Here is a 27,964-nt window from a genome sequence, read left to right as displayed (position 1 = left end):
GATGAGCTTGTTTCCTCCCGGCTGTTCCGAGACTCCCCGCCCAGAGCCCACGGCGCCCGCCGAGAGCAGGGCACCTGCGGGGGGTCAGGTGACACCGACACCTCCAAGGTCTCCGGGCCCCGCTCTTAAAGGGCCTCGTTCCCGGGCTCAGCGCACGCACCCGGGAAGGCCCTGCGTGAGGACCGTGAACCGTGCTGACATTTGCAGGCCCTGCTTTAGCTTAGGGGCGTCCGTTCAGACGGTGAACGTGGAAGAGGCTGAATGAGGAGGGTGTGACTATCTCGTTCGCTCTCGGCTGCATTGGTCTCTCTTTGCTCGTTGGAGAAGGCGAGGGCGAGGCCTGGGACGAAGCAGGCGGAGCCCTGGTCCGAGTGCTCGTGAAGATGCGGATGAGCGTGGCTCTCAGCACCGGCGGTCACGCCTGGGGACTTCCTGCCGGTTTTACCGGGTGATTCCGTCATCGCGAAAGTTGCCGTTTAAAAATTAGATATTCCGCTTCGGCAGACGAGAGAAGAATTGCATCTTAAAAATAAAGACGGTGACTTTCTACTTAGCTTCCTTTCTGAGGTTCTTCGTTAAAAAGGAAACAGCAAAAACCCCCACACTCACCCCCTGGACCTAGTTCCAGGATGAGAAGCCCGGATGTCCTGGGCCGCTAGGAATAGATGAGGGTCTCGGGTTTGAGTCTCTTTAACTCTGATGGCCAGACACATGCGCTAACTTTTAAGACCGGGACGTGAGCGGCTCCGGCGGGGGATGGCCACGGGCAGGCTGGGGCCACGTGGGCCCAGGCGGCTCGGCTCAGCCTCTCTCCCCTTCGGTCTCAGAGGCCGCCCCTCTGCGGATCCGGGCCCTGTCTCTGCTGCTGAGCATGAAACCCCTGTCCCCGCCACAAGGGGTGCTCTTTGGGGGAATACATACATCATACACACACACATGCACACACACATACATCAACATGCATGCACACACACATCTCACACACAGAGCATGCATGCACCCGCAACAGACGTATATGCACATGGATCGTGTGTCTTCATCGTCCGTAAGCAGGGACATGCACAGCCGCTGTTGGACCCGGAGACACTGGGGTCAGAGACCAGGCAGGTGCCCAGCGTCTCCCCCACTGGCTCTGCAGGACGTCCTCGCGGGCAGGTTCAGGGTGCGGTCCTGGGGGGGCCCCGTGGTGGGGCCACGCCCCTCGGCGCACCTGCCGCTCGGGAGGGAGCGGGACGGCGCGTCCGCGTCGCTCTGGGGTGGAAACTGGTGTGTGGTTCCGGTGCTGTCCTCCGCTCTGGATCCCGCCCCCCCCCTAAGCAGCAGGCCGGCTGGTGAACGGCTCCTTAGAGCCATCTGCTGCTGCGGCCCGTCCGCGCCCCGCCTCACGAGCTGCCGCTTCCTCCGCAGTGTTTCCGAGCGCTGTGCTGCAAGGGACCCCCGCCCGCGCGCCCCGAGTATGACCTCGTCTGCATAGGCCTCACGGGCTCCGGCAAGACCAGCCTGCTGTCCCGGCTCTGCAGCGAGAGCCCCGAGCACATCGTGTCCACCACCGGTGAGTGCCCCCCCGCCCCCTCCCCCGCCCCTCGCCCCTCTCCCCCGCCCCCCACCCCGCCCCGACGGTGGCCCCGCGGGCGGCTACGGGTTTCTGTTTAGCTGTGTTACTTTCAGCCGCTCCCTCTGGCGCTGGAACAGACGTGAGGGCGTTAGGGCCCTTGCTCGGCGCCCCTCTGTCCCTCTCGGTGGTCATTTCAGCGCCACGAGGGCGTCCCGCTCGGGAAAGCCGCTGCAGGTGACCCTGAGCCCGGGAGGCCCCCGGTGTCGGGGCTGACCTGGCGCTGTTGCCCTCCCCAGGGGCGTCCTCGCCACGCTGACCCGAAGCGGGAAAGGAGAGTGAGGGAGAGAGGACAGCGGGGGGCCAGGCTGGGAGGGGCGCACAGAGCCCTCGGGAGGAGCTGACGGGCGAGACGTTGGCGGGGAAGGCGGGAGGCTGTCGGTTCGTTCCCTGCGTTTATCAGGTGCCCGTGGTGTGGCTGCCCCTGAGGCGGGCGCTGAGGCCGTGCCAGCGAACAACACGGGCACTGTCACTGCCCCGGCAGCATCCACGCTGGCGCCTGCGTGAGACGGGAGTCCAACCGGGCAGGCGGGCCAGCTGTGCACGTCAGCTACGAACAGGGGGCTCGGGGCCAGAGCTGAACGTACAGGCTGAGTCCAAGGGGTGAGAGGGCCGTTGCCCGTGGGGACGGTGTGGCCGTGAGTGACGGATGGTGGAAGTGTCAGGACAGGGTCAGCGTGGGAACGAGCCGGAGGCCTGATGGGTGGTGAGCAAGCGGAGGGGACGAGGCAGGGACTGTCCTCACTCTCCGGCCCCTTGGCCAACATCGCACCGCGATTCCTCCTCGAGAAGGTGGACAGAAGCAGAGAAGGTCGTGCGAAGGGCATTGTTTTTGCGGGAGAGGTGCCCCATCAGCGCGCAGGTGGATGGAGGTGTGCGGGGGGGGCGGGGGGGGCAGTCAGGGGAGAAGGAGGCACTGAAATGCGTGAGAAAGCGGTGAGTGACTTGAGGGCAGGATCTGAGTCTGCGAACTGGGTTTCCCTCCACCTGCCGTCCCTGAACACACACAACAGAAACCCACAGTGGATAACCCGTTTTCAAGACAGTGCGGGCCAGCCGGCGAGGTTGTTCCCGTTCTGGGAAAACGGTTCCCGGGGGAAGGTGTGGAGAGGAGACACCGGTGGTGGAAGGAGAGAGACTTCGGCCGATGGCATAGGATGGAACGGGACACGTGAAACCTCTGCCATGTCATTAACCCATAGAGACCCAATAAATTCCATAAAAATATTTTTTAAAAAACGGTGAGTCGCCCTAGCCGGTTGGGGTCAGTGGCTAGAGCAGGGGTGGGCAAACTTTTTGACTCGAGGGCCACAATGGGTTCTTAAACTGGACCGGAGGGCCGGAACAAAAGCATGGATGGAGTGTTTGTGTGAACTAATATAAATTTAAAGTAAACATCATTACATAAAAGGGTACGGTCTTTTTTTTTTATTTCAATAGTTTTATTCATTTCAAACATTTTAACAAGAAGAATGTAAACACTAATTATTATAATTTGAAACTTCAAAAAATGGAGGAATCATAGCACAATAACATACCTTGTATTGAAGATGGCAAAGGCAAAATAAAATTGCCTAACAAAGGAAAGGTACAAAAGCCTTTCAAATTAAACTTAAATATAATAAAATAATTTAAAACTAAAACAAATAGAAAAGAACAAAATGTGTCAACAGTAAATTAAACATTTTCTTTAGTGCAACTTCCAAATGATGCCCGGGACGTAGATGTAGATGGCAATGTAGACTGGGTTGAAAGGTTTTTGGTCTTTAAAACATCAGCTTCAGTGGGAACAGTGTTGTTGGTCCCCTTTTTAGCTAATGCTCTGATACTGTGCTCTCCAGGGGCGTGTCTCCCTACATCACCACGATGACGTGTCTCCGCATTCCCAGGGTGATGTCGGGGGACGTGTCCGCGGGCATTACAAGGAGCCTCTGGAAGATGGAGAGGTTGTTCCTTCTACTGGATGGGGGATATAAATCCGCCCGCTCAGAAGAAGGAGCTGCGGCCGTGTTTCCCGACGTTGCCATGTTAACACTGCTGCTGGTGAAGGAGCGGAGGGGAGAGCAAGAGAACCCTCGGCTCTTTCGGCCGGATAGAACAGCAGGCCGTAGTTTGCCCACGGCTGGGCTAGAGTGTTGGCCCGTGGACCGAAGGGTCCCGGGTTTGATTCCCGTCAAGGGCACGTACCCGGGTTGCAGGCTCCTCCCCGGCCCTGGCCCTGGTCAGGGCATGTGCAGGAGACAACCATTCAATGTGTTTCTCTCACATCGATGTTTCTCTCTGTCTCTCCTGCTCTCTTCCACTCTCCCTAAAAACAAACAAACAAAAATAAAAAATGGTGAGTTATTCCTGAGAGATGAGAAACAAACTAGACGGGCCCACGTTTGCCCAGCTCGTTGCCCTGGGGAGTCCCGGCTGCGGCACAGGTCTAGCGGGAGCTGAGGGGGGCTCGGGGGGCTCCCTGCACGGGCCAGGGGAGCTGGGAGGGGAGGCCGAGGCAGCTGAGTTCACAGGACACGGTACAGGAGAGGAGAGACCGGCAGAGGTCTCCCTGGAGTATCCTGAGGTATTCCACCCTGGCCCGTGTGGCTCGGGTGGTTGGAGCATCGTCTGTTACAGGGAAAGGTGGCTGGTTCAGATCCTGGTCAGGGCACAGGCCCAGGTTGCAGATTCGATGCCGTTGGGGCACGTGCAGGAAGCAGCCACTGTTTCTCTCTCACACTGATGTTTCTCCCTCCCTCCCTCCCTCTAAAATCAACTTAAAAGAAAAGGTATTCAGTGCATGCACGTGAGGAAGCTCAGAGGGAGGGGAAGAGCCGTCTGACAGGCCGCAGGGAACAGGGCCTGGCTCACCCAGGTATAAAATTCTACAATATCTGAGATGAATTATGCACCGAATAGAATGAATGGCAGATTAGACGTTGCAGGAGAAGATTTTATTCTGCGGAGAAGAATTCCGAGGATACGGAAGTTTATTTAAAACTAGAGGCCCGGTGCACGAATTTGTGCACGGGTGGGGTCCCTCAGCCTGTCCGGCGACTGGGGCCGATCAGGGCATCTAGTCCAGTCTGGGGTGGGGGAGGGACCACGGGAGGTTGGCCGGCCGTGGGAGGTTGGCTGTGGGAGCACACTGACCCCTGGGGGCAGCTCCTGCGTTGAGCGTCTGCCCCCTGGTGGTTAGTGTGCATCATAGGTACCAGCTGGTCGATCGGTCGTTTGGTTGACCCGATGTAATGGTCTCTTAGGCCTTTATATATAGAGATGATGCAGAGACCATTTAACCAAGAGGGCATAGCATGCTGGACATTTGCATATCTAATAGCAACTTCACGTAGACGACGAAGAAACTGACAGCAGTCAAGAGGGAAGTGGACAAACCCACAGATGCGGTCGGAGGTTTCAGCGCTTTGGCTGAAGCATGGATGGATGGAACATGGGGGAAGGAAACCAGCCGGTGGGCTGTGGGCCAGGCTGGCCTACCCGCAGGGCACCCCCCCACCCCCTCCTCCCCCGCAGCGGCAGCAGAGGCTTCTTCAGGCCACACGGAACACGCACGTGGACATCGAGCAAGTCTCACGATGCTTAAAAGGACACGGATCACACTGAACCTGCCCGCAGGCCACAGTGGAATGGAACCAGAAGTCAGAACCCAGCAGATCTCTGGGAAAATCCTCAAATATTTGGGAACGAAGTCACGTCTGCATAAGCCAGGGATCAACGAAGGCGTCCAAAGGCAGATGATCAAGCATTTGGCACGGAACGAAAACACCGTTCACCCGGCCCTGTGGGCTGCCTCTGCGGCACGGACGGCAGGAGAGAAGCAGGGCCTCCCTGCGGGACCCCAGCTCCTGCTGTAGGAAGGGAAAGAGCAGAGTGGGTTAAGCCTAGAGTAAGAAGGACAGAAACCGTAAAGGTCAAAGTGGAAACCAGTCAAGTAGGAGAGCAGTAGAGAAAAACCATTGGAACGCAAAGCTGGTCCTTTGAGAAGCTCAGTATAATCACAGAACTAGCCAAGTTGATCAGGAAAAGGGATCTAAGAAGACACTAGTTGCCGAAACCGGTTTGGCTCGGTGGATAGAGCGTTGGCCTGTGGACTGAAGGGTCCCGGGTTCGATTCCGGTCAAGGGCATGTACCTTGGTTGCGGGCACATCCCCAGTGGGAGGTGTGCAGGAGGCAGCTGATCGATGTTTCTCTCTCATCGATGTTTCTAGCTCTCTATCCCTCTCCCTTCCTCCCTGTAAAATGTCAATAAAATATATTAAAAAAAAAAAAAAAGAAGACACTAGTTAACAGTGTCGGAATGAAGAGCGGTTACATTAAGTTAGATTCTATAAATACTAAAAGGGATCTAGAATATAACAAGCAACTTTATGCCAACACATTTGACGGCTTTAAGTGTATGTGTGTTAGGGGGTCAGGTGGAGGCTGGTTTGTAGGACCAAGTAAAATACTCACGTGTTCCACACAAAGAATAAAAGTGAGCCCTCGTCGGTGTGGCTCCGTGGATACAGCGTCCGCCTGCCGACGGACGGCTCCCAGGTTCAATTCCGGTCAAGGGCACATGCCCGGGTTGTGGGCTCCGATCCCCAGTAGGGGGCGTGCAGGAGGCAGCCGCTCCATGATTCTCTCTCATCACTGATGTTTCCCGCTCACTCTCCCTTCCTCTCTGACATCGATAAATTATATGTATCTATAAAGTGGAGCAACCTTTCCCCCCAGACCAGTTCCTGAAGGACACACCCGTTCGTTCTGTGGCTGGATGGCGGGAAGCGATGGCGTGAGTGGGGATGGAGGGGAGAAGGGAGGTGTGGGTGCTTGTTGGCTGGCTGCGGCAGGCGGGCCGGAGGTTGGAGACACATCCGTTGGAGATACAGAGCGGGTGGAGGTGGAGGGGGCTGCCGAGCAGGACCCTGCTGGCCGATTCCAGCCATTGGCGGCCCCCCCACAGCCTGTCAGCGTGGCGTCGCCGGCGTGCTCCAGCTCGGTCCCAGGTTCTTGCCATGTTCACAGCCGGTGTGTGTAGCTGAAGGACAAAGGCCACGCCCCGCGGCACGGAAGGCCGCCCGGAGAGGGTGCAGGATGTCGGGAAGCCACGCGGGGAGCGTTCAGTGTGGAGGATGGAGGAGAGATGCCGGGGCCTCCGGGGGGTAATCAGGAAGGAAGAGGTCAGGAGCTCAGCGGCACACAGGCTCAGAGTTACCGGACTGAACTTCAGACACGCGGCTGAGAAATCCGTGCCTCCCGCGAGGGCCCGGGTGCCCCGCTGGGAATTCAGTCACACGTGTACACAGCGTCTAGGATGGGTGGGCAAACTTTTTGGCTCGAGGGCCACAATGGGTTCTTAAACTGGACCGGAGGGCCGGAACAAAAGCATGGATGGAGTGTTTGTGTGAACTAATATAAATTCAACGTAAAGGAGCGGAGGGGAGAGCAAGAGAACCCTCCGCTCTTTCGGCTCCGCGGGCCGGATAGAACAGCCGAACGGGCCAGATCCGGCCCGCGGGCCGTAGTTTGCCCACGGCTGGTCTAGGATCTAATTCAGGGGTCCTCAAACTTTTTAAACGGGGGCCAGTTCACTGTCCCTCCGACAGTTGGAGGGCCGGACTATAGTTTAAAAAAAACAAAAAACTATGAACAAATTCCTATGTGCACTGCGGGCCCAGGATGAGTCGGCTGCTAAGCAGGACAGGCAGCGGCCCCCGGCGGGCCGGATCCATGTCCTCGGCGGGCCGCATGTGGCCCGCGGGCCGTCGTTTGAGGGCCCCTGAATTCTAATTGATCAATTACGCCAAGTCACAAAAAGGTAACTCACAGAAAGAATTAGTGGCAGACAAATACATGGGAAATGTTTAACTTGACCCCAAACTCAACTCTACTGGAGAATAAACAAGAACATGTTAGTTTTAGACCTAAATTTACCACATTTGTTTCTTTGCGACCCCAGGCTGCGGGGAGGGCGGCGGCGGTGGCCACGCGCTCGTGGTGGTGGTGTTGGCCATGGTGTCCCTGTCCTTCTTCTTGGGAAGCAGTTGCTCATGTAAGTCACAGCTTACTGAAGCGTTCTCATTCTTTGCCGTAGTAGCAGGGCCACTGAGAGTTCATTTCGAGCGTGTAATTTCAAAACGCCACAGGCACGAAGTGATTCTCTGCAACGTTTCACGCAACAGAAACTTCGAAGTAATTTAAATGTCCCGCCGCACGGGAGTGTGTTAATTACAACGTGGAACCTCGGTCGAATATGTTTCCCAATCTATAACCGTTCCAGTCGTCGACAGGGGAAGATGAAATGGACGTGTGTTGTTCAAGCGAAAGCATGCAAGACTGGTCTTGAATAGAAAACCGTAGAAGAACATAAAAACAACATGCTTTGTCAGCATGGCCGGATCGTGGGGCGTTCTGCTCTCGAAGATCATTCCTCTATGACGTGTGGAGGGTACCACGCCAGTCAGAGTGAATGTTTGTCGGGAGCGCTTGCACCGGCTGGAAGGAGAATCCACCTTAAGAACTGGTTTCTTAACATGGAAACATGGCCCGTCCCGTTTTGGCGAGGCGAGAACCCCTGCTTTTTCTTCGGAGGAAAGGGAATCTACACTTCATTGGATTGTTACCATCAGCCATCATTTACCTTTGACATCGTTTAAAAAAAAGGTACTTACATTGTCAGAACGCAGAGAGCCGAGGACCCCTCCGGAGAGCAGGCCCTGGAGGTGGAGGGAGAAGCATTGGGCAGCTCGCTCGCACGTGGGTCCGGAAGCGAACGGGAGCCCTGGCCAGCGCATCCCTGGCTGCCGCGCGGGCCTTGGTTGACACAAGGCCTTGGGAAGCCGTGGTTACAGAAATAGCTGCTTTTTTTAAAAAATATATATATTTTATTGATTTTTTACAGAGAGGAAGGGAGAGGGATAGAGAGTGAGAAACATCAATGAGAGAGAAACATCGATCGGCTGCCTCCTGCACACCTCCTACTGGGGATGTGCCCGCAACCAAGGTACGTGCCCTTGACCGGAATCGAACCCGGGACCCTTCAGTCCGCAGGCCGACGCTCTATCCACTGAGCCACACCGGTTCTGGCAATAGCTGCTTTTTTTAAACCCAGAGGCACGGACGGTGCCGGCTTCAGACGATAGACTGATGTGACGGGAAGGACACCTGAAGAGCAGTCACACTGGGAATGGAAGAGGATTGCAAACATCTTTTTGGGGAATAGGTTACTGCACCCGACACGTTGCCAACAGCATGTCATTCAGTGAAGATGGAAAACGGTCGCTGGAAAGAGATGAGGATCCGATAAACATTCGAAGGAGGCATCCTAGAGACGTTCGTGTTCAGGGCACGTGCGTGAGGCCACGTAAGGAGGCGTCAGAAAGGGAGATGCCGGTATCTGCACGCGGACCGTGTTCTCGAAGCGCCCGTGGCGCAGGTTTCCGTCCGTGACGCTGAAGTCATAGAAGGATCTCACCGGACCCTCGTCCCACACCGCAGAGCTGCGGGCCGGCGAGGGAGGGGGCCACGGGGGGAGCCTGCAGGCGTGGTGGCCGAAGCCCTCGCCCAGCGTTGGCCTGATGGCGGCCACGGCGGGTCCGGTCTCCCCGCCGCTGTCCTGAGCTGCCCGCGCCGAGGCCACGCGTGGGCTCGGGGGAGGGCGTCCACGAGCCGCTTGCTGACCGCTGGTTTCTGGCTTTCCGGGTTTGCTCATTTAAACACACACACCGATAGCTCTGAGGGCCGTCCACTCTCGAGTACAGATGGGGACACTGAGGTGCAGGGGAGTCAGTCCGTTTCTCCAAGTCAGGGGGTCCAGCAGCCGCATTTGAACCTGGCGTTCGCCGCGGAGCCAGAGCTACGGAGCGTCCAGCGCTCGGCTCCCGCCAGCACGCATCGGGGGCCGGACCTTGGCGTCCCTCCCAACTGTTCACCCCCTGCTCCCCTGGCTGGCCTCACCCTCCCAGGAAGCACCGCCCACCTGAGGCTGTCGCCTCCCGACTGCCCTGCTGGGAACCCCACGTGGGCTCGAACCTTTCACTCTCGGTCACCCTGCCGACACGGGGAAGGACCCAACGGAAGGACTGCTTCTTCTCCTGCCTCTCCGGATCGCCCAGGCTCCACCCTGAAGCATTCGTGACCGCAGCGCGACCGTAGACGCCCGCGGGAGGCCGTGCGGGTGGCGGTCACCTCTCCGGGAGGCCGCGCTCGGGCCCTGGACGGAGCACCGTGCAGTGGCCGCGGGAGCACCTCGGGGCCCGTGAAGCGGCTCGCGGGGTGTTCTCGGTGTGGCCGGCTGCGGGTGCTCTGCGGCGGATTTAGTGGGAGGTCCGTGCAGGTGCAGGGCGGGCGGTAACGCTGACACGCCTGCCGTCGGACTCACCTTTCCAGCGCGGGGGGTCGCAGCGGGCTGGGCCTTCGGAGCGCTGCCTGGGGGCCCGCACCCCTCAGCCGCTGGGACCCGGGAGAGGGCGTGGCTTCAAGTGGCATGGCCCTCCAGACGTGGCCCGGCCACTCCCTGGAAACCCTCCCGCGAGCTTCCCGGGTGGAACCGCCAGGGCCCGCTCAGGCCTTCACCCAGCTTGGTGCTCAGGATTGCAGGCCCTCCTTCGCCCAGGCCACCTGGGAGGGGGAGGGGCCCCCGGAGAGGCTTCCTGCAGCCCCGGCTGCGCCTCGTGTCCGCGCACACATGGACCATCCGCTGCCCCGGTGCCGTGCAGTAACCACGGGAGGGGTTCTGGAAGGTTCCTAGCGAGCCCCGTGCTCGCTGACTTTCTGTGCAGTGGCGTCCGCTCTTCCCCGTCCCTCCCCCCCCCCCCCCCCGGCCCTCGGCAGAGGTGCCTTTCCCCGCGTGGGGGTCTGGGCAGCTGCAGCCAAGGACTCGCCAGGGTTCCAGCCTGGAGTCTGCGATCAGGGCTGCGGGGGCCCCCAGTGAGGAGGTCAGCAGCAATACAGCGTGAGCGGGGTGATGCCAGCAGCTGTGGCTCGCAGGCACGTCTGCGCCAGGCACTGTGATGGAGACAGTGCGACGGGGAGGGGACCGGTCCTCCCACCTGCAGACCTGAGAGCCCGGTGGAGGTCGCCCTCGGCACAGAGCTCATTCACCGCCTCCTCTGACTCCACAGCCACTAACCACAGCGGGACCCCCCCACCCCATCTCACCTAACATACAGAGCGGGATCCCCCCACCTCACCTAACATACAGAGCGGGACCCCCCCACCCCATCTCACCTAACATACAGAGCGGGACCCCCCCACCCCATCTCACCTAACATACAGAGCGGGACCCCCCCACCCCATCTCACCTAACATACAGAGCGGGACCCCCCCACCCCCCCACCCCATCTCACCTAACATACAGAGCGGGACCCCCCTGACCTAACATACAGAGCGGGACCCCCCCACCCCATCTCACCTAACATACAGAGCGGGACCCCCCCACCCCATCTCACCTAACATACAGAGCGGGACCCCCCCACCCCATCTCACCTAACATACAGAGCGGGACCCCCCCACCCCACCTCACCTAACATACAGAGCGGGACCCCCCCGACCTAACATACAGAGCGGGACCCCCCCACCCCATCTCACCTAACATACAGAGCGGGACCCCCCCACCCCATCTCACCTAACATACAGAGCGGGACCCCCCCGACCTAACATACAGAGCGGGACCCCCCCACCCCATCTCACCTAACATACAGAGCGGGACCCCCCCGACCTAACATACAGAGCGGGACCCCCCCACCCCATCTCACCTAACATACAGAGCGGGACCCCCCCGACCTAACATACAGAGCGGGACCCCCCCACCCCACCTCACCTAACATACAGAGCGGGACCCCCCCACCCCATCTCACCTAACATACAGAGCGGGACCCCCCTGACCTAACATACAGAGCGGGATCCCCCCACCCCATCTCACCTAACATACAGAGCGGGACCCCCCTGACCTAACATACAGAGCGGGACCCCCCCACCCCATCTCACCTAACATACAGAGCGGGATCCCCCCACCCCATCTCACCTAACATACAGAGCGGGACCCCCCCACCCCATCTCACCTAACATACAGAGCGGGACCCCCCTGACCTAACATACAGAGCGGGATCCCCCCACCCCATCTCACCTAACATACAGAGCGGGACCCCCCCACCCCATCTCACCTAACATACAGAGCGGGACCCCCCCGACCTAACATACAGAGCGGGACCCCCCCACCCCACCTCACCTAACATACAGAGCGGGACCCCCCCACCCCACCTCACCTAACATACAGAGCGGGACCCCCCCACCCCACCTCACCTAACATACAGAGCGGGACCCCCCCACCCCACCTCACCTAACATACAGAGCGGGACCCCCCCGACCTAACATACAGAGCGGGACCCCCCCACCCCATCTCACCTAACATACAGAGCGGGATCCCCCCCACCTCACCTCACCTAACATACAGAGCGGGACCCCCCCCCCGACCTAACATACAGAGCGGGACCCCCCCACCTCACCTAACATACAGAGCGGGACCCCCCCCTCACCTAACATACAGAGCGGGATCCCCCCCACCTCACCTCACCTAACATACAGAGCGGGACCCCCCCCCGACCTAACATACAGAGCGGGACCCCCCCACCTCACCTAACATACAGAGCGGGACCCCCCCCTCACCTAACATACAGAGTGAGATCCACCCCCCCACCTCACCTAACATACAGAGCGGGACCCCCCCCACCTCACCTAACATACAGAGCGGGACCCCCCCCTCACCTAACATACAGAGCGGGATCCCCCCCACCTCACCTCACCTAACATACAGAGCGGGACCCCCCCCCGACCTAACATACAGAGCGGGACCCCCCCACCTCACCTAACATACAGAGCGGGACCCCCCCCTCACCTAACATACAGAGTGAGATCCACCCCCCCACCTCACCTAACATACAGAGCGGGACCCCCCCCACCTCACCTAACATACAGAGCGGGACCCCCCCCTCACCTAACATACAGAGTGAGATCCACCCCCCCACCTCACCTAACATACAGAGCGGGACCCCCCCCCGACCTAACATACAGAGCGGGACCCCCCCACCTCACCTAACATACAGAGCGGGACCCCCCCCACCTCACCTAACATACAGAGCGGGACCCCCCCCTCACCTAACATACAGAGTGAGATCCACCCCCCCACCTCACCTAACATACAGAGCGGGACCCCCCCCCGACCTAACATACAGAGCGGGACCCCCCCACCCCACCTCACCTAACATACAGAGCGGGACCCCCCCACCCCACCTCACCTAACATACAGAGCGGGACCCCCCCACCCCACCTCACCTAACATACAGAGCGGGACCCCCCCACCCCACCTCACCTAACATACAGAGCGGGACCCCCCCGACCTAACATACAGAGCGGGACCCCCCCACCCCATCTCACCTAACATACAGAGCGGGATCCCCCCCACCTCACCTCACCTAACATACAGAGCGGGACCCCCCCCCGACCTAACATACAGAGCGGGACCCCCCCACCTCACCTAACATACAGAGCGGGACCCCCCCCTCACCTAACATACAGAGCGGGATCCCCCCCACCTCACCTCACCTAACATACAGAGCGGGACCCCCCCCCGACCTAACATACAGAGCGGGACCCCCCCACCTCACCTAACATACAGAGCGGGACCCCCCCCTCACCTAACATACAGAGTGAGATCCACCCCCCCACCTCACCTAACATACAGAGCGGGACCCCCCCCACCTCACCTAACATACAGAGCGGGACCCCCCCCTCACCTAACATACAGAGCGGGATCCCCCCCACCTCACCTCACCTAACATACAGAGCGGGACCCCCCCCCGACCTAACATACAGAGCGGGACCCCCCCACCTCACCTAACATACAGAGCGGGACCCCCCCCTCACCTAACATACAGAGTGAGATCCACCCCCCCACCTCACCTAACATACAGAGCGGGACCCCCCCCACCTCACCTAACATACAGAGCGGGACCCCCCCCCTCACCTAACATACAGAGTGAGATCCACCCCCCCACCTCACCTAACATACAGAGCGGGACCCCCCCCCGACCTAACATACAGAGCGGGACCCCCCCACCTCACCTAACATACAGAGCGGGACCCCCCCACCTCACCTAACATACAGAGCGGGACCCCCCCCTCACCTAACATACAGAGTGAGATCCACCCCCCCACCTCACCTAACATACAGAGCGGGACCCCCCCCCGACCTAACATACAGAGCGGGACCCCCCCCTCACCTAACATACAGAGTGAGATCCACCCCCCCACCTCACCTAACATACAGAGCGGGACCCCCCCACCTCACCTAACATACAGAGCGGGACCCCCCCCTCACCTAACATACAGAGTGAGATCCACCCCCCCACCTCACCTAACATACAGAGCGGGACCCCCCCCATCTCACCTAACATACAGAGCGGGACCCCCCCCATCTCACCTAACATACAGAGCGGGACCCCCCCCATCTCACCTAACATACAGAGCGGGACCCCCCCCATCTCACCTAACATACAGAGCGGGATCCCCCACACCTCACCTAACATACAGAGTGAGATCCCCCCGACCTAACATACAGAGTGAGATCCCCCCCACCTCACCTAACATACAGAGCGCGATCCCCCCTCACCTCACCTAACATACAGAGCGCGATCCCCCCTCACCTCACCTAACATACAGAGCGGGATCCCCCCCTCACCTAACATACAGAGTGGGATCCCCCCCACCTCACCTAACATACAGAGTGAGATCCACCCCCCCCACCTCACCTAACATACAGAGCGCGATCCCCCCTCACCTCACCTAACATACAGAGCGCGATCCCCCCTCACCTCACCTAACATACAGAGTGGGATCCCCCCCACCTCACCTAACATACAGAGTGAGATCCACCCCCCCCACCTCACCTAACATACAGAGCGCGATCCCCCCTCACCTCACCTAACATACAGAGCGGGATCCCCCCCTCACCTAACATACAGAGCAGGATCCCCCCCACCTCACCTAACATACAGAGTGAGATCCACCCCCCCCACCTCACCTAACATACAGAGCGTGATCCCCCCTCACCTCACCTAACATACAGCGTGAGATCCACCCCCCCCCCCACTCACCTAACATACAGAGCGCGATCCCCCCTCACCTCACCTAACATACAGAGTGGGATCCCCCCCACCGGCAGGCGGGGCAGTTGGGGGTGACCAGGCTGGCAGGGGGGGCATTTAGGGGTGACCAGGCCGGCAGGGGGGGCAGTTAGGGGCAACCAGGCCGGTGGGGGGGCAGTGAGGGGCAACCAGGCCGGTGGGGGGGCAGTTAGGGGTGATCAGGCCAGCAGGCGGGACAGTTAGGGGCGACCAGGCTGGCGGGGGGGGGGGCAGTGAGGGGCAACCAGGCCAGCAGCGGGGGCAGTTAGGGGTGATCAGGCCGGCAGGGGAGGGCAGTTAGGGGCAACCAGGCCGGTGGGGGGGCAGTGAGGGGCAACCAGGCCGGTGGGGGGGCAGTTAGGGGTGATCAGGCCAGCAGGCGGGACAGTTAGGGGCGACCAGGCTGGCGGGGGGGGGGGGCAGTGAGGGGCAACCAGGCCAGCAGCGGGGGCAGTTAGGGGCGATCAGGCCGGCAGGCAGAGGCAGTTAGGGGCAATCAGGCCAGCAGGCAGAGGCGGTTAGACAGCGGTCCAGGATTGTGAGAGGATGTCCCGGATTGGAGAGGATGCAGGCTGGGCTGAGGGGATCCCCTCCACCTCTGTGCACAAATTTCGAACACTGGGCCTCTAGTCCTATATAATAAAAGGCTATCGACTGAACGGCGGAATGACCAGCAGAACAACTGGTCGCTGCGATGTGCACTGACCACCAGGGGGCAAACATAATGCAGGAGCTTCCCCGGTGGTCAGTGCACTCCCACAGGGGGAGCACCGCTCAGCCAGAAGCCGGGCTCACGCTGGTGAGCGCAGCGGTGGTAGCAGGAGCCTCTCCCAGCTCCACAGCAGCAGTAAGGATGTCCGACGGCGGCTTAGGCCTAAGCCATCAGTCGGACATCCCCTGAGGACTCCCGGACTGTGAGCAGGTGCAGGCTGGGCTGAGGGACACCCCCCCACCCCTCGCCGAGTGCACGAATTTCGTGCACTGGGCCTCTAGTGTTAAATAATGCTTGAGATCTGAAATGGATTGGGTGCCCAGGAAATTGGAGTCCGTTAACTTTCAAAAATTAGTGGGGCTGTTCATTGGAAACGGGGGACTTGTATATGATGAGAAATTCAAGTGAGGCTGAAGCAGCTTGTCCTGGTTATAATTATGTACCCCAGCTCTCCCAGAATCCGGCTTCGTGTGGGTCCTTTCAGAAAAGTTTTGTGTGTACACTTGTTTACGTGTGTGTATGTCAGTGTATAAGTATGTGCACTTATGTTACATATGTTACAACTGAATGGACTTAAATGATGATAGCTAGGTCCTAAATATGTAGTTAATCCTAAAACCACACTCTGAATATATTTTTATGATAGCTAGGTCCTAAATATATAGTTAATCCTAAAACCACACTCTGAATATATAATAAATATTATATAGAAGTCATTTATTATATGCATTATAAAATAATTGTCTTGCATACATAATTGATTCTAATTTTAAGAAAAATATACGTATGACATTAACCACATCCTTAAAAGAACACTAGCATAAATACTCTGAAATTCCAATATAAGAAGGCTATACCTTAGACACCCTGATCTCGCGGGTTGCTGAGTTACATGTGAGAGAAATTTTAGGAATTAGTTCGATGCCTAGGTCCCAGTAGATTTAATATTTTCTTTGAAGTTTCTCTGTATTTCCAAATGTCTTCCTCATAATTAGTAACATTTTCAAAGTGACATTATATATTAAAAATACAACAATATTTTGAAGAAAAGGGTTGTATTTTACTGAAACACACAGCTATGTTTTGAAAAACAGTAGCAGATACTATCAGGTTATCGGTGTATCTTAGAAATTGTGTTTCTAGTGTAAATATGAGCTAAGAAGAGTAACTCAATCTGACAGAAAAAGAGGGTGTGAGCATCCGGTGCTTTCTAAGGAGTTGTCGCTAATTCTTGTTTTATGTTTGTTTTCTGGTTTTAGGTTTTAGTATAAAGGCAGTGCCCTTCCAGAATGCCATCTTGAATGTCAAGGAACTCGGAGGTATAGCATTTTACGTATTTCTGTGTCTCCCTCTAACTTCCCTCACTTGGCATTAACGTGATCCCTGTCCTTAAAACCTAGCGGTTTGTTAGGCTGAGAGGTGAATCCTTTCACCTTTGCCCTTGAGAATGCATTTTCTAGAAACATGTCCTCCTCTTTGTGTGTGTCTGGAAGGCTGTCATGAGTTCTAGATAATATAAACGTGTTTCCCTTTGTAGGAATTAAACTGTACCGTGAGTGCCATTTTAGAAACTGCACTCTTTCATGTTCCTTATTAAAAAACTAGAGGCCCGGTGCACAGATTCGTGCACTGGTGGGGTCCCTTGGCCTGCACCCTCTCGCAATCCAGGACCCCTTGGGGGATGTCGGACAGACTGCTGGTTTCAGCCCGATCCCTGCAGGCCAGGCTGGGGGAACCCACCGGTGCACGAATCCATGCACCGGGCCAGTTTTGGCCCGATCTCCGCAGGCCAGGCCAAGGGACCCCACCAGGGCATGAATTCGTGCATCGGGCCTCTAGTATGCATATAACATCTTTGGTTAATCTCTTCCCACCCCCTTCCCCTCTCCCCGCTTCCCTCTGAGATTCAGCAGTCTGTTCTATGTTTCCGTGCCTGTGCATTGAGCGTCTGCCCCCTGGTGGTCAGTGCACGTCATAGCTACCGCTTGAATGGTCAGTCGGTTGCTTAGGCTTTTATATATATAGATGTGTTATTGAGTGCAGAACGAAGAGGCTTTAAGGCCGTGCCATACAGAAAGGCGCTGTGCGTCCTGCCGGGCGGGGAGCAGCACTCCGGAGGAGCCTGTGTTTATGCCGCAGGTGTCATGGCATCGGGCTTTCAGCTCAGTGAGGCCGTTACGTCCCCTGGTGGCGCAGGGGGACGGCAGGTCCGCGGGCAGCAGCGTGCCGGATGGCGAATGGTGCCGCCGAAGGAAGTTCTCTTCCCGCTCTTCTTTAACCGCTCGGGGACCTGTCCTGCCCCTGCTGTTTGTGAAAGCTCATTCGAACTGGTGGCCTATGTTTGGTAAAACTGGTAAAATGGAAGCTCAAACGTGTGCCATTTCATAGTGCTTGATTGCCTCCCTGTTTTTTTTTAAGAAATGTATTTTGTTGATTTCAGAGAGGAAGGGAGAGGGAGAGAGAGAGAAACATCAATAATGAGAGAGAATCATGGATCGGCTGCCTCCTGCATTCCCCCCCCCCCCCCCCCCCGCCACTGGGTATAGAGCCAGCAACCCTGGCATGTGCCCTTGACCGGAATCGAACCCGGGACCCTTCAGTCCGCAGGCCGACGCTCTAGCCACTGAGCCACACCGGCGAGGGCTGCCTTCTTACTTTTATCTCTAAAGCATTAGCTGGTCTTTTCTGTGGCTTCAGAGAGCCGTGCCTGGGACGGGTGTACCTGGTCAGTCCCTCGTACAGCCACCTTTCACTTGTGTGACGTTAATATTCCCAGTCAGTACCGAAACCGGTTTGGCTCAGTGGATGGAGCGTTGGCCTGCGGACTGAGGGGTCCCGGGTTCGATTCCGGTCAAGGGCATGTATCTTGGTTGCGGGCACATCCCCAGTGGGAGGTGTGCAGGAGGCAGCTGATCGATGTTTCTCTCTCATCGATGTTTCTAGCTCTCTATCCCTCTCCCTTCCTCTCTGTAAAATATCAATAAAATATATTTAAAAAAAAATATTCCCAGTCAGGCACGGTTGATAACTTCTGACTTCCCTTTCAGAAATTTGGGTTTGTCGTTTTGACTATAAACATCGTAACACATGAATGTTCTTGTAATGAACTGCATGCTTGTACACATGACTGGTAGGTGTGTGTATATACGTGTGTATCTAATTGACATGGGTAATATGTAACGATGCCTGTGTAATTCTACGTTACCAGTTTTTCCTGGGAGGACGGTGTTTCTTCCATCTTTCCGCTAAGCCTTCCTGTAATTCTCATTCAAGTTCAAGCTTCGCACGTGGTCTTTTCCAGGGTCATCCCAGCGCAGTTCCGTGTCGGCATGATTACGGGGGTGGGACCAAAAGATCGTCAGGACGCACCCCCCCACACACCCTTAAAGACCTCATGGTTCAGTGATGGAGACGATCTCGAAAACAATATTTGAAATTAATGCAGTTTTTTAAAAAACTGAAATTAAGGGGGAAAGTCCGTACATGGTTAGGGACGACTCAGACGTGGACGGAGGGGATCGGCCCAGCCTGGTGTCTGAGGGGCCAGTTCCGTTCTCACTACTCAGAGGATAGCTTGCTCTCCTCAGCCTGCCTGCGCCTCCCCCCTGCGCCCCCGCCCCCCCCAGGCGTAGGCCAATCTTCAGAAACTGGAACTCAGGATTGTTTGCCTGTTTTCCTTGCTCCCAGGCCTCTCTTCCACCTTCGCATTCACACCTGGCAGCGTCCTGCCCGAGGAGCTGTGTGTCTCGTAGGTAGAGGCGCAGGGCTTGGGCAGAAATCGAAGGACTTGCCGGGGGTCACCTGGAGGCGGGAGGGGAGTGACCTGAGCTGGCGCTTCCCCCGTGGGCTCCGTGCCCAGTGTGCCCACGCCCGCACGGGACGGCGCTCCGTGGAACCTCCCGCTGCCTCCAGCACGCGCAGGCGGTCCCACCGGCGGCCTCTTCGCGTCAACGCTGTCGGTGAGACACGGCCGCCTGGCTTCCAGCTCAGAACCGCTCATCTCTGACTCCGCAGCCGCCTCCCGCTTCGTTCTGCCTCCGGCGCTTCCGGCTCTTCGTTTAGTCCTTGCAAGGCAGACTCGGTTCCGCCCGGTTCTGGCGGTGCCGCGGGCTCGCCTTCCTCTCCCCTTCTGGGGCATAGCCTCTGCGTCCGTCTTACCTCGACGTCCACACGACCTGGGGTGGTCTGCAGGCACGGCCTGCTCCCCCTCTTCCCTTCTCCAAATTCACTCGGCGAGTGTGTGCTGCGCACGGGTGTGCACGGGCCGAGTTCTGGGATGAGAGGGTGGGCCCAGCAGACGGGGGCCCCTGTGTGCCCCACCTCCCTCCCTGATGAAGCCAGACAGCCCTCCTCTAGGCCTTCGGTCCTTGAAGGGATGTCAGTGCGCCCGCGGCTGGTGGGGCCCGGGAGGCACCCCTGCAGTGGGAGCCTTTTGTTCCTGCGGGTCGGGCTCTGTTCGGTCCGGTTCTGACGGTGCTGCTTTCCTCTGGGAAGTTTTTGTTGAAACCGATCTCAGTTCTTTCTCTTTCAACCTTGGCCGGTGTGGCTCAGTGGATAGAGCGTCGGCCTGCGGACTGCAGGGTCCCGGGTTTGATTCCGGTCAAGGACACAGGGGACTTGACTCTGGGTTCTGCAACGCACCCCAGACTCTGACAGGAGGAAGATTTTCATGTACATTTTTCTAATTTTCTTTCATCTCTGACACTTCTATTACAGAGAAAGGGCAAATAGCAATATTAAATTATTTTCTCTAATTAATTCCCTATTAATGTGCATGAATTTCGTGCACCGGGCCACTAGTTTTAAATAAATAGGCGAAGTTAACGTTTGTGGTTTAAAAAGAAGTCACGAGTTGGGGGAAGGCTCAGAAAGGAAAATATCCATTTCTGGATACTTATATGTTGCTGAATTATTCAGATTAAATATGTAAGCCCTTGAAGCCCTAAGATCGAGATGCTATCAAATCCATCAATTTAATGTGTAGATTAAAAAAAAAATCTCCGTGCTAATTCAAGAAGACAGATTGGTCTGTCTGGGAACACAGCACGCGATTAATCAGAGGAACACGTATGACACGTTCATTATGCAGAGAGTGAGCGGCCGCTCCGCATAAACCAGCTACGGGCATTCCAGAGGGGCCTGCGCCTCGGGCTCGGCGCTCCCCCCCAGCCCCAGCAGCTGCCCGATGAGGAGGGTGTGTGTGCTGTCACCGGCATCGGCCACATGCTGGCCTCACAGAGGAGGAGGTTGAGGGGGGAACAATAACAAAACGCCAAGGTGGCAGCATATACTGCTTTTGTTATTCTGCTTGCAAACACGTCAGCGCGGTTACTGGCATTTTGATCCGTTTTGTGCAGGTCCGGCACCGCCTTCGTTATTGTTCAGGAGTCTTTACGGCTTCACCTTGCCTTCCCACGTTCCCCACAGGACACCTCTGGTCCAGGTGTCCAGCCAGGCCGCACTCAGGGATAAAATCTGTTGTGTGTTTTCATTTGCATGTTCTGTGTTTCCTTTTGGAAGTGTCAGCCAACGTCCGGTTGCGATGGCTGCGGGGCTGTGTGCTCTAACCCACCCTCCTTCCCGACGGCTGCCGTGGTGTGGGTTCTTCCCTCAGCGCCTCGTCCTTCTGCTCGGCCATCCTTCTGTTTCAGTCACGTTGGGCCCAGATGTGCATGAGCTAACTAATTATATGGATGTCAGAGAGGAAGGGAGAGGGAGAGAGGTAGAAACGTCCATGACGAGAGAGAATCATGGATCGGCCGCCTCCCGCACGCCCCCTTCCGGGGTCGAGCCTGCACCCGGGGCATGTGCCCGACCAGGAGTCGAACCGTGACCTCCTGGTTCCTAGGTCCACGCATGAGCTCTTGTTCTGAAAGCACGTGGCGCTGCCTGGGCCGTGGGAAGTGCCTACACAGGGTAGCTGTCTGGTTACTGACGCTGCTCCTTTAAGAGACTCACCCCCCGTGGGTAAGATGCTCCCCAGCACCGGTGGGGACCCAGGCATCACGCTTTCCTGTGCCGTGTGATAGTCTGGGGTTTTCTCCTGCTTTTCCCAGAAATCCTTGAGCTGCTCAGTGTCATGGGGGAGGGGAGGGGGGGGTTGGCCCTTTGGGGGAGGACAATACCTGATGTGTAGCGTTTGCTGGTGTCCACAGTGAGCCCACCTCCCTGCCCGTGTCCAGCTTCCCACACGACGTTCCTGAACGCAGAGCTGGGGCGTGCACCCCTCCACCCCACTCCCCACGCCCCAGTCCCCCACACAGGGCGTCGACAGTAGCTGACTCGTGGGGAAGACGGGATCACGTGCACTAAACGGGGACACACCGCGACACCCCCGTTTCGTTATATAACCGGCAAAGCCCTCACCGCCACCCCAAACACACAAACAGCGAATCCCAAGTTTGTGATTTAGGGACGTGAATGGCGGTTAGGTGCCCTCACCGGGCCTCAGTTTCCCCAGGGACCTGGGCTGGGCCGTCTCCCGCGGTCCCTCCCGTCCCAAATCCCGGGGAGCCTAATCCGAGCGCGACTCCTGTCCTCGCCCGTCCACGCTGCTCAGTCCCGCGTCGCGCTGGATCCCGGACTCAGAGCGAGGTGCAGGGCGTCACCCCCGCGGGCGAGAACCTCTGTCCTTTTTATACACGCCCCACCCGTGTGGACCCGCGTGTGCTCATGGCCAGGCGGGTCATGCGCCGCCCCGGAGGCCAAGCTTTTGGGTTGTCCCAGACATCGGCACTTAGACCCTCACGGGTGGCTCCTCGTTCCCGCATTCTAGCAGAGGTGACACCAGGCTGCCCCATGGCGGTCAGTGCTCCTGGGGAATGTCGCGAGCTGCTCTCTGTGGCGGCCGCCCAGCACCGCCCTGCAGCCTCATCTATCCGAGGGTGTGGCGTGTCATTCAGGCGGGACTCGGGCAAGATCTGAAAACATCCTTCCGAGGTCCAGTCCGAGGAGTCCTGGTTCTCTCTCACCCGTGTTGATGAGAGGCACAGAGAGTGACCCCTGAGCTTGTGTGTCCCCCCCAGGGTCACGGCCACCTGCCTGCCCGCCTGCCGGCCTGAATGCCATCTCTGTCCCATCCGCCGCGGTCTCTGCAGTGGATGTGTGAGAGCTCCCGGGGTCCCGGGGGGCGGGGGGGGGGGGTGTTCTGCCGGGAGCGCGGTGCAGGGCGAGCCGAGCCTGACGGAGGGTGTGTGTGTGTCCGCAGGGGCCGACCACATCCGCAAGTACTGGAGCCGCTACTACCAGGGCTCGCAGGGCGTGATCTTCGTGCTGGACAGCGCGTCCTCAGAAGGCGACCTGGAGACGGCCCGCAACGAGCTGCACTCGGCCCTGCAGCACCCGCAGCTGTGCACGCTGCCCTTCCTCATCCTCGCCAGCCACCAGGACAAGCCGGCCGCCCGCTCCGCCCAAGAGGTACGTCCGGGGACCGACGGGCTCTGTCGGTCCGGCGTCTCGGTCCGGCGTCTCGGTCCGGCGTCTGGGTCCGGCGTCTGGGTCTGGCGTCTCGGTCTGGCGTCTGGGTCTGGCGTCTGGGTCTGGCGTCTAGGTCTGACGTCTCGGTCTGGCGTCTAGGTCTGGCGTCTAGGTCTGGCATCTAGATCTTGCGTCTCGGTCTGGCGTCTAGATCTGGCGTCTCAGTCTGGCGTCTCGGTCGTCCACGCTCACCGCCAAGGTGCCCGTCCTAGGGCGGTGCTGGCGGTGCCGCCTTCCAGCCGACGTTGGCTTTCTCCACGCGGGTCCGTGCTGGCAGGCAGTTCCCCGCTGAGCCCACGGAGAGCAGGGGCTGCCTTGTCTGGCGGCGGGCCGAGTCCGAGGACTTACTGGGTGTTCTCACCTGGGTGAGGGCTGCTGCCGGGGAGTCCACGCGTCTTCCCCCGCCGGCGTGTGGGACTCCTCCTCCACCAGGGGCGGTGTCCGCGGGTCCTGAAGCCTCGCCCGCCCTCGGGGGGCGCCCTTGTCCCCCTGGGGCGCCCAGCGCTGCCTGCACGCAGCGGGCCCGTTCTGTAGCCACCCAGGCCGCACGCTGACGTTCGCAGGTTCAGAGCCAGCACATCGGTGTCTCTCGGGGCGCGGTCCCCATCTTTCTTGTTCAGTGTCCTGTCTCAGCCTGTACCTTTCCCGCGAAAGCCCGAGACGAAGTTGGGCCAATGATCTGTCTTGCTCAGCAGGGCTGCTGATCCAGGGCACCCCGTGCTAAGATGTGTACACGGTTTTCGAAGCTTCAGTTGCAGCGCGTTTTACTCTAAGCACGGTGACATGGAACAGGTGGTGTGTTCCTCCATACCAGGGTGGGGAACGTCCGGCCCGCGGGCCGAGTAAGGCCAGCCGAGGCCTTAGGGGTGAGTTCACTCAATGTCTGACCACACAGAGCAGCTGATTATTGGGTGATAATGGGCTAGGGCCCGCGAGTGATGTCATAGATCCCCACCTGGCCCTTGGCAGAAAGAGGGGCCCACCGCCCTCCCCGTCCCTTTCAGGATGTGCACCCGCCTCCGAGCCTGGGCTTCCCTTACCGACGTGGTGGCCGGTAGGAGCGACTCTGCGCTTTCGTGCGGAACGTGGCCGAGAAGCCAAGGGCGCCCACGTTCCACCTCTGCCCCCCCCCCCCCCCCCCGTCCCCTGAGGGGTGGGGACCTGCGGCCGGCAGCCCCGCCCCGGCCTTCTCACCTGTAAGGTGGGAGCCACGCATTGTTTTTATTGTACGTACGTGGCTGCACTCGTTGGATCACGCACTCTGACGTGTCGGGTCCTGAGTGCCAGCGATAACGCCCAGACGTCTGGATTCAGAAAGCGCCTCGGTGAGGCCAGGACTCCGTGTCGGGCGGAGCCGTCCTTCGTGCTGCCTGGGGCGGCCGTCGTGGGGAGCCCTCCCCCGTCGGGCCCTCGAGGTGCGGGTCTCCCCGCGCTGTCCCGAGGGGTAACTTAATTTCCGATGAGCCGGTGCGTTGCTGAAAGCGTTAGGACGAGGTCGTGATGGGAAGCATGTGGTGCAGTACGCGTGTGCATTTCAGGGTGCTCGGACAGCGTAACATGTGACAAAGCACATGCCATGAAGCGTGTAGCGGTAACACAGATGGCCCGGGCCTGCAGGGCACTGGGTTCAGGTTGGGAGCAGCAGGTGCACGGACGTCCTTTGTCTTAAATGTCAGCGCCGTTGACTGTGTTGCTCACACAGCGTAGGATGGACGCTAACGTGCTCTTCACGCCTGAGTGTGGTCAGGGCGGTCCTCGTGGGCACTCGCCTGGCGCGGATCGAGGGGTGCCGGGTGCCCGGTCCGGCTCTCCGAGGAAAAGGACACCTGTCCTTGGGGCCCGTCTTCCCATAAGAGAGACTCCACGTGCGGGATGAGAACAGGCCCTACGTGAACGTTAGACCCGGCACGTGGACACACCGCAGCGCGGGACTTGGACTGGGCTCTGTTCGTCCACCGACACGGATTGTCCTCAGAGCGTGGCTCGTCACGGCCTTGGCAGCTGCCATGCTGACACTGCCTGGCGTGAGCGCGCCCTGTGGGTGACACACACGTCCCACCACGTGCAGGTGAGCCGCCTTCTCTCTCCGTGGCTGGGCGTCCGCGCTTGCTCAGCATCCTCTGCCATGTCTCGCTGAGAACGCCCAGGACTGTGTCAGGAGTTCAGTCCCGCCCTGACGGTCGGCACACAAGCGGGACTGAGACTCTGAACGCTAGACCTTTTATCGACAGTGGCCTGGGGCGGCCGGGCGTAGCTTGGGAGGAGCGGGGAGGGGTTGGAAGGTGAGCAGAGTCCCACGTGGCTTGCACTGTGTTGAGACGTGGTCATCTGGTTCTTACGCTCCCTCTCCTTATCAAGAAGGTGTTCCATGCCCTGGGCTCTGTGGCTTATAAACACTTTCATTCATTTGTACCTGCCCATTCGGGTGCGCTTGGTAGAATCTCCAAGTGCTACAGAGATGGTGCTCTATTCTGCACACTCCCTGTGACTTTGGGGCAAAATCCCGGTCTTTCGGAATCAAGGAAAACGCATCGAGTTCACCAAAACCCATCGAACAAGTCTCAGATGCCGCTGCGCAAAGGCGGGTCACGGCTCCCCGGTCCTTCCCTCACGCAAAACGTTCGCGGTGAATTTATCCTGACGCCCGAGTGAAACGTCCAGAATTCCCTAGTGGTTCCCGAGGGTCCGCGATACTGAGTGTGGGAGGCGGTGGAAGCCAGCGCACCCCGAGGGGAGGGAGCTGAGCCATGGCTGGGCCCCCCGTGGGCGGAGGCCACAGGAAGTTAGATCCGAGTGCAGCCCCGGCCTCGGTGCTGGGAGCCCGGCTCCGTCTGGGGGGAGAACCGGCTTTAGACAGGAAGACAGTGGTTAAAACCGCCTCGTGAGCCGCAGGCCGAGGGCAGCGCGCCCGATCGTGTCGTTGTCCTTTTATTATAACAAGCGGGGCCTCGCGGGCGGCCGGCCGGCCTCCCCGCCGGAGCGCACCTGGCAGCCGCCTGGCTCACCTCGCAGAACTGCGGGATGTAACGTCTGGAGGATGGATGGTAGAACTCCCCCTTCCCCCCCCCCCCCCCCCCGACACACACACACAAATCAGCTTTTTATTTATTTTTTTCGATAGCACAACACTGGGAGAAAGGACCCCTGCACACCCTGCCTGGAAGCCCAGCAGTTCTTGCCACAGATGTTTCTCGTCTCCACTTTGGGGAGGTGTGGTTAGCGCCGTTTTCCAGCATTTACTCATAACCAACTCGTTCTCTCTATAGGAAGCGGGTCATGAAAACCTGAGGCTTCTGTCCCGTGGCCCACTTGGCTCGTTAGGGAACCGGGTCTGGCTTCGGCGATAAAGCTTTTGAAACGGGGAAATCATCCGAAGGCTAATGAGGTTGTTTTATTCGCAGTGCGTCGTCATTGTGTCCAATTTGTTTTACAGCCCCCACGGGGGAGCATACTTCAGCTGTGAAGTTATAGGCGCGATCGGGAGGCGGCCGTGGGGAGTGCGGTTACTATAGAAGCCGGTAAACGGAGCCCTATCTCCCCGCCCGCCCGCCCGCCGCACGGTGGCCGGCCGGCCGGGAGGCCCTTCCCGCTGGCTTTCCAGCGGCTGAGTGTCCTTCCCTTGGCATTGCTGCGTCTTCTGAAAGGACCCGTTGTGTCCACATGGAGGAAGGAGCTCATCCTCCAGCAGAGTCATCTCATTTGACGTGTGTCCCTGTCCCGCGCCCAGGCCTCCTTAACCTTCTCAGAAGCACTGTGCTAACCGTGGCCCGTGTTTCCATTAAAGCGAGCGTGACAGACGGAAACTGTGCGATGTGGGTCTTGAAGTGGGTCTGAGGTCGGATGACGGGATTGCCTCCCCGGCTCCTGGGAAACCCAGCCTCCCAGGGGTCCTCAAACTACGGCCCGCGGGCCACATGCAGCCTGCCGAGGACTGCCGGGTGCCGCTGCCTGTCCTGCTTAGCAGCCGACGCGTCCTGGGCCCGCAGTGCGCATAGAAATTTGTTCATAGTTTTTTTTTTTAAACTATAGTCCGGCCCTCGAACGGTCTCAGGGACAGTGAACTGGCCCCCTGTTTAAAAAGTTTGAGGACCCCTGCGTCTAGTCCAGGGGTGGGCAAACTTTTTGACTCGAGGGCCACCATGGGTTCTTACACTGGACCGGAGGGCCGGAACAAAAGCATGGATGGAGTGTTTGTGTGAACTAATATAAATTCAAAGTAAAGGAGCGGAGAGGAGAGCAAGAGAACCCTCCGCTCTTTCGGCTCCGCGGGCCGGATAGAACAGCCGAACGGGCCGGATCCGGCCCGCGGGCCGTAGTTTGCCCACGGCTGCTCTAGTCGAACGCCCGCGTGAAGGTGCCGATTTGTGATCACACGCCTGTCCGTAGTCATGCAGCGGTGACTCGGTTTGCCGTGTGATGGACAGGGACTGTGTGTTCTGGTAGGCGGGAGTCTAGGTGTGAGAAGAGCATTTGCCGGTGTATCTGTCATGCTATACACAGTGCTTCTGCAGAGCGTGTTGTGTGTTGATTATGAACCTTCGTATTTTCGAACAGTGCTTTCAATACTCGGTGCGTTGTGAATAGAACTACATTGTTTATGTCGTTCTCACTTCTTTGTCTGCTCTCACTTTCTCGTCTGTAAGCGTCTCTGGAGACAGAGTGCTGGCATGCATGGATGTTACTGAACTACGACCCTTCATTACAATTACTTGTTTATCGGTAAGTAATTCTACGTTGTGTACTCTCCCCCTTCCTGCCAAGGGTCAGAGAGAGGTCTGAAGGATTAGAAACGCAGGACAGTGTTGTCGGTACAGACTAAGCCTCCAGTTTAATATTTTTTCCTGCTTGGCAGCGAGCAGCTCTTTTGTGGTCGCTCTGTAAGCAGCACGCGTCTCATTTTCCGTGACAGAGTTTTGATGAGAAAATGCAAAGCCGTGTGTGCATCACACAGAACACGCAGCTTCGCGTAACGGAGCGAAACGTGTGTGTGTGTGTGT

General features: G+C 58.3%; 1 protein-coding gene across 3 annotated transcripts in view; it reads left to right on the top strand.

Annotated features, from left to right (window-relative positions):
• The window catches only part of ARL15 (ARF like GTPase 15), a 226,446-nt gene that overhangs the window by 70,450 nt on the left and 128,032 nt on the right, over positions 1-27,964 (top strand). For 2 of the 3 annotated variants that reach the window (XM_080682514.1, XM_080682513.1), the window contains 3 exons: positions 1,408-1,552; positions 16,751-16,810; positions 22,699-22,907. In XM_080682514.1, the coding sequence (XP_080538640.1) occupies positions 1,408-1,552; positions 16,751-16,810; positions 22,699-22,907 (414 nt within the window). The remainder of the gene's footprint in view (positions 1-1,407; positions 1,553-16,750; positions 16,811-22,698; positions 22,908-27,964) is intronic. The other variant, XM_080682515.1, reaches the window with a different exon arrangement.

The sequence above is a fragment of the Plecotus auritus genome (genome assembly GCF_963455305.1).
Source record: "Plecotus auritus genome assembly, chromosome: 7".
NCBI classification, from domain to species: Eukaryota; Metazoa; Chordata; class Mammalia; order Chiroptera; family Vespertilionidae; genus Plecotus; species Plecotus auritus.
The sequence above is the reverse complement of the archived record's forward strand: the minus strand, read 5'-3'. Positions and strand labels throughout refer to the sequence as shown.